This window comes from Sceloporus undulatus, chromosome 4 (genome assembly GCF_019175285.1).
Source record: "Sceloporus undulatus isolate JIND9_A2432 ecotype Alabama chromosome 4, SceUnd_v1.1, whole genome shotgun sequence".
In the NCBI taxonomy this organism is placed as follows: domain Eukaryota; kingdom Metazoa; phylum Chordata; class Lepidosauria; order Squamata; family Phrynosomatidae; genus Sceloporus; species Sceloporus undulatus.
This window is the reverse complement of record NC_056525.1, coordinates 111,751,673-111,758,374: the sequence shown is the minus strand read 5'-3', so window position 1 is coordinate 111,758,374 and position 6,702 is coordinate 111,751,673. Positions and strand designations below refer to the sequence as shown.

The 6,702-nt window shown below is 40.5% G+C and overlaps 1 protein-coding gene across 2 annotated transcripts in view; it reads left to right on the top strand.

Annotated features, from left to right (window-relative positions):
* Positions 1-6,702, top strand: part of OLFM3 (olfactomedin 3) — a 290,688-nt gene that overhangs the window by 145,422 nt on the left and 138,564 nt on the right. The window contains exon 1 of one of the 2 annotated variants that reach the window (XM_042465599.1): positions 244-413. The exons of the other annotated variant lie outside the window; for it this stretch is intronic. Coding sequence (XP_042321533.1) covers positions 285-413 — 129 coding nt within the window. The 5' untranslated portion in view covers positions 244-284. Of the gene's footprint in view, positions 1-243; positions 414-6,702 lie in introns of those variants that run through there. 2 annotated transcript variants of the gene reach the window in all.

Here is a 6,702-nt window from a genome sequence, read left to right as displayed (position 1 = left end):
TATAGGCATATAAAAGGATGGTGTATTCTGCAGCCAGGCTGCTTTAGTGTGTGGTGATAAGAGAGACAAGAAGCTGCAAAGGGGGACTAGGGAAGAGAGAGATGGAGGCTGCCTGGATGTGTGTTTTAGTGGATGATTAAATCTGGAGAGGCTGATCCCCTTTCATGCTGTGGATGTTGTGAGCTGCAGGCACGCCTCTCCTTCTCTCTCTCTCTCTCTCCCCCTGCCAGCCTTACACTAGGATGATAATCAGTGACTATGAAAACTCATTAGCTTCTACAGCAATGAGTCCTCCACTGCTCAAGCTTGGTGCTGTCCTGAGTACCATGGCAATGATCTCTAACTGGATGTCCCAAACGCTCCCATCACTGGTAGGACTAAATACCACCAGGCTTTCCACTTCTAATACTCTAGTAAGTAACTTTTCTCTCTTCAAAGCCTTGATTTCGGTAAGGGAGGGAGGGATGCTCAACATATATATATATATATATATATATATATATATATATATATGGAGACCATGGATTCTGTAGTTTTAAGTTGATCTCCTTCTAGATTTGTGAAAGTTCTAACCACCAGCCTTCCTCTAGCTCTTAATTAATGCATTTCACAAACTAGACTATAACAGCAGAATCTTTGGAAAGAATCCATGCAGAGCGGTTGCAGATCTTTTAAAGTGTGCTTTGGAATACTTGTTTTACTGTGCTAGCGTTGCACGCAAATATTACAATGTTAAAGGTTTTCTTATGTTGTTCGTAATGCTCCTACCCCTATTCCCCTTTCATTTATTGGATGATGATTCCAAACCATGTTGCTGTACTTACAGAAAGCAAAATAGATTACATGGGACTGTTTCCATTCAGTTGTTTCTTCCTTCTTAAAAAAAAAAACCACCGATCATAAACAGCAGTGCACAAGAATTTTCTCTTTCTTGTTTCTTTTCAATGTAACTGTAAATATCATGGCATAAAATTCAAAGTGGGAGTTTGGAGAAAGGAGGGTTGCAGGAAAAAAATTCAGGCAGTCTGAGTAGCAAATAATGTCATTTATTATTCCCAGGTTCTTAGCTGGAGACGTGTTCAGCTACTTTTCCTACTAGATTTCATCTTCTGTTATGACTCTTTGCTGCTCATATATGATGCATGCCCGTGCAGAACAGCAGCCAAATTGCCTCATATCAAAATTGCTCTTATCTCATTCTGTGGTCTGAGTATTGCCTTAATAGTTCAGTGGAATGGCTGGATTCTCAGTTGTTTGCCCTATCATTTGATGAAAGAGAGCTAATCAAAGTCTGAAGAGAAGGCACTTAACTAAATCTCTGTGAGGAGTCTTCCTTCCATACCTGTGTTGGATGTGATTGCCATCAAATCTGAGTGTAAGAGGAAATGGTGAGGACTAAATTTCACTTAAAAACTAGACATGTAGTTTAATTTACTGATCAGTGTTGAATTTTCTGATTGCCTGTTGACAGGAAAAAAGATGATTGCAGTAGTTTATTTTTAGTGTTGTTCATTTGGAGCTTTCGCTTTGTTATTTTTAAGGACTTTCTAATGCAGCCTATTGCTCCGTGAGGGTGATATTTGGGGCAAAGGGAAAGATGATCCTTAATATTTCCCAAAAATACAACTACATATCACACAGCCTTTACAGCTGCTGTGATTTAGAAAAGATACAGGTTTATTCATTCATGGCTTGCCTTAGTACACACAAAAGAGCAACTCGTCACCTAGGGTGAACTAGCATAGCTCTTTACACTTCTGTGGAGCTGTCGCTGATGATGGATTGGACTATACATTACATTTCCTCTCTGCAGCTACCCTTTTTGATATAGCCTTTGCACAAGTTAAGATAGAAAAGCTACTTGAGCTTAGTTATAATGGACAGGAAGCAGCTGAAATAAAGCCATATTGTGAAATAATGTACGGTTCTTATATTACTATTTCAGAGCCCTGCATTGTGCTGTGCACACAATATCAGGAAACCTGGCCCTCCAGTGCCTTCTGAGTCCCAAAATTACTAGCTGATCTTGGCCCAGACACTCACTCTCTCAGTTTAACCTACCTCACAGGGTTGCTGTCCTTGTACGCATTGCCCTAAACTCATCAGATGGAAGATAATATACAAGTGTGATAGATGAACGAATAAATAAATTCATCCAAATTACTTAGGTTCCCCAAAGAAGAAAGTCCAGTTGTCCTAGGAAAAATAGTAAGTCAACCGCACTAGTGTATTGGGGTAAGAGGGGGAGGATGGTGGTGATATCTTTATGTATTATTATAAAAGCCATGGATAGTCATTTCATAATAGCAGAGGAGCATGCTTGCACTTCAGGCCACCTGTGATGATTCCCCAGGAGTACCTGTGTCTCCAGTTATTATGTAAGTAAGGATGTCTTATGTAAGCTGGGAAGTACAATAAATTAACCATAATAAGTGCTAAGTGCTTCTAACATTTGCTGGTGTTTGAGGGGGGGGGGGGGGGTTAAATATTGGTCTGAGAGCAGGCCTTTGGGCTGAGGTGGAGAACTTGCTCCCATCCACCCCATACCCAAGTCCTGAGGCAGCTTACCTGACAGAGCAAAAAGATCATGACAAATGTAGAAATGAAAGGCATGATGCCCTGAGCAGAAGCAGGGCAAAATATACTTCAGGCTTAGCTGGTGGGTTTCTATTCTCCAGCAAGAAAGCACAGTTTTACATCTTCACTCTCTCCCCACTTTCTCTCTTGATTAACTAACTAGCTTTTAAAATGAGGTTTTATGCAACTGATTGCTATGTATAAATGCTTAGATTTATGATGCCTATATACAGTGGAGGGATACTGATACAGGTGCATATGTCTGTAGCTAAACAGACACAGACAAACCTTATTTGCGGATTGAACATAGACCCTAACTGTTCCAGTATTTCTTGCCCAGAATCTCTCGAGACTGTAAACTGCCTCAGCACTACATAAGCACAGTGAAAGCCTCTGACTTGAGAAGTGAACTGTATGCACAATCTTTTATGCAACACCTTCTAAAGCTTTTCCCGACATTATCTCTGTGATACCCCTACAACAGCCCTGTAAGGTAGGCCATTGTTATGATCCCCATATTACAGACACAAATTAAGAGAACAGTGACTTGTTTCTGTTTATAGAACAGAATAACAGACAATTGACAGATGTATGTTTCATATGCACAAGGATAATGACAAATTCACTTTAGCCAAACCTAGGGAGAAGCAGAGGTTCATATCCTTTCAACTAGGGCCTAAATACCCTAAAGGCACCAGATCTTGTCTGATTTTAGAAACTAAGCAGGGTCAGCCCTGCTTGGATGGGAGACCACCAATGAATATCAGATATTGTAGGCTGTATTTCAGAGGAAAATACCTGAGTATTCCTTGCCAAAGAAACCTTATGAAATTTATGGGGTCACCATAATTCAGCAGGCGCACATATATACACAAACTTTCAGCTATTTTTCTGCATGTTTTCTGCATCATAGAAAGATCAGAAAGCCCAGGTTTTTTTTTTTTTTCATTTCCCCCAAATCAGCCAGAGAAATATTATTCCCTACCTATCCACCCACTTGCTACTTATTTTGAAGTTAAAGGAATTTGATCCCTTAGAAAGAAAGAAAAAGTTTGGCTAGTAAGCATTCACTACACATACATTGAAACTAATGGGGTTGTTGTGTTATTGTGAAACCTGTGTTCATTTCTATGGGGGCTGTGCAAGAAAATAGCCCAGGGAACTGAGCCTACGAGAAATCTAAATGAGAGAAAAACTAGAAAGATGTTATCTGCAATCAGAGTAACATGATCTAAGGCTATAGCACTGCTACCAAGTCCCCCTGTTGTCATCTGCCATTCAAACAAAGCCAAAACAGCCAGGTTACCTCAGTTTCTCTCATTCCTTCCTGTCCCATTTATTATTCCCCCTTTATGTAGCTCTACTTCCTTTATTTTCCTTATCTCGCTCTCATGCAACATCTGTCAATATATACTTAACAGACATTCTTAAATCTGGGACCTGCCTCTACAAAACACTAAAGCAAGAATGGTCCACATGTAACCCTCCAGCTGTTCTTGGATTACAACTTCCATCATCCCTCACCCTTGGCTAAGCTGGGAATTGGAGTCCCACAAGATCTGGGGGCTATATCCCTGCACTGAGGGCACCCCCCAAATCAAGAGGAGGAGAATATTATGAAAATATGAAAATTATAAAAAGAATGTGTAAATTAGGGTGAGCAAAGTGCGCCTCTGAGGCAACGTTTGGTGTCGTCGGCTATTTTTGTGCTTCCATACACCCGTGGAGTGCTTTTTTCTTTCCTGATAAACCTGTAAGCCTCCATGAATTGCAGTTCAGCTTTTAAGCAGAATTCAAGGTGTTGTGCACTGTTTAATATTAAGAGACTTATCGCATGAGAATAGAAAGCCAAAACATAGCAGGAGAGAAGCTGCTTTCTATGTGCCTCTCTGCATGATGTTGTACCCCTTCTGTTCTGATCCTGAGGAAGACAGTAATACAATAATCAAAGAGTGTCTTTTGCCACGCTTGAAAAATCCATTTGACAAAAGGCACACTTTTATTACCTTCTGCCCTCGGAAAGAGAACGGAAGTGCTATGATGGCATGCAGAGGAACAGAGAAAGCCACTACTCTCCTGATCTGTTTTGTTTGGGGGGGGGGGGTTCTATGCAATAATCAAAAATGTATTCAAGTGCAAAAGAGGGCTTCCTGCTTTATCTAGGTTTCTTTTTCTTTTTTTTTCATTAGGGCCATTTGGAGCAGTTTGAATATCCTCTAGAGGTTTCCAAGAATAATAAAAAAGTGGACCCAAACCTATTGAGTTGCCCATCTCAACATTCAGCTAGAGTTGGTGCTGGAGTTTTCTCTCTCTTCCTTCTTCAAGTTCCTTACCAAACAGCATCTTTCTCCATGGGGTCTTTCTTCTTTAATTTTCACTTTTAACAAGAAATACTGTCAAAACGTATCCAGGTCCCGATAAATGCTTTAGGGGTTCATATTATTACCCTCAAAGAAGAGATTAGGAGCACTCTTGAATTCTTCTCCAGCTTCAATGAAAGCCTGTGAAGGATTATCACCTCCCACTTCTCTGTTCACTTACTTTTAAATGTCTACAGTCAAAGTGGCATAGTGTGGGGGGAAAGTTGGCATTGCGCAGAAATACCTTCCTGTTAGGTGTTCTTGTTCAGTGCATCCTATATGATGAACGATGTGTCCAAGCAGCTTTCTCTGCTTCTTTTTGGGCCGGCAAAAAGCAAAAAGCTGTGGTTGCCACAGCCCTAAACTGGTGATCCAAGGGACAATGTCAAGCCACCCCTTCAGGGCCATCTGTTTTAGCCCTAAGTCTTTCTTGGGAGTGGGGGGGGTGTTCTTGTTGAAAAAAAAGTAGTGTATCTCCCAAGGTAGTCTTAGTCTTTTTTCTTAAAAAACATATGAAGTAGATTTATAGTGGGTTGTTGCTATCCTCTGGGGTTTGGTTCCAGGATTCTGCATGGATACCAAAACCAGTGGATGCTAGAGTTCCATTAAATACAGGGTGTCTCAAAAAGAATTGTGCAAAAGTAAAGCTATTCTTATTTGGTTTTGCACCATTCTTTTTTAATCACCCTGTACAATGGTGTAGTAAGATGATGTCCCTTATGTAAAATAGCAAATCAAGGTTTGGTTTTAGAAATTTATATATACTGTATATTTTTAAATATATTCAAGTCGTGAATGGTTGAATCTGTGGGTAAAGAATCCACGGATATGGAGGGTTGACTGTATTTACAAATACTAAAGATTTCATAACTGACTGTAAGAAGCTCTGTAAAATGTTGTTCAAATGAGGAGAGTGAGCAAGCTGCTGACTACAAAATGGAGGACAAACAAACTAATCTTGATGCATGGTGAGGGCAGTTTAGCTAAGATCAACAAACACGAAATGACATTAAGATATGTTATACTTCAGGTCTTAGAGAGACGTGCAAAGCAGCATCTATGGAATATCAGTATGCTGGGTTTGATACCTCTATTAAATCTTTGTGAAGAGAGGGTGGGATTGGCAAAATTGATGGGGAAGGAGACTGGGAGAGTGACAGAGAGAAGGGCTACACTTATTTCCCACTTCAATTTGACATTTTGGCTTGTTTTCTGAATGTTGGCTCAGCTCAGAAAATAAACGGACTTCGTTCTAATCTTTTGATAACAACTTTGCTCATTTCCAAGCTGATCCAACAAGAATTGGGGTTAGGGTGGGAGTTTACCCAGCCTTGACTCTATCCTTGCTGCAGTTCACTTTCATTTGTTTCGAGTCATCTCTTGTTATTTTGGACAATCTTCCCTCTCCTTCAAATCTATTTTAGCTTATAGCCTCCACGGGGTAAGGGAACTGTCTGTTTTATAACTTGGTCTCTCTCTGTTTCACACAATAAGTGTTGATCCCTGAGTGTATTTATGTGTTGCAGGCATGCCTTTCTATTTGCAGAAAGAGAGTATTTTTTCCCGTTGCTCAGCCCTGCCAGCAATACGCCTGTCTTTGCTAGAATCATATTCTCACCTCTTTTTAGTTCTTGAGGTTTTCTGAAATCTTTTCTGGGGAGTAGGCATGGGATGGGGGCAAACTAACCTTGCCTGACTTTGGGATTAAAGGAGGGGACGGGAAAAGGGGGGGCGAGGCATTATTGCATCCCAAGCATGCATATAC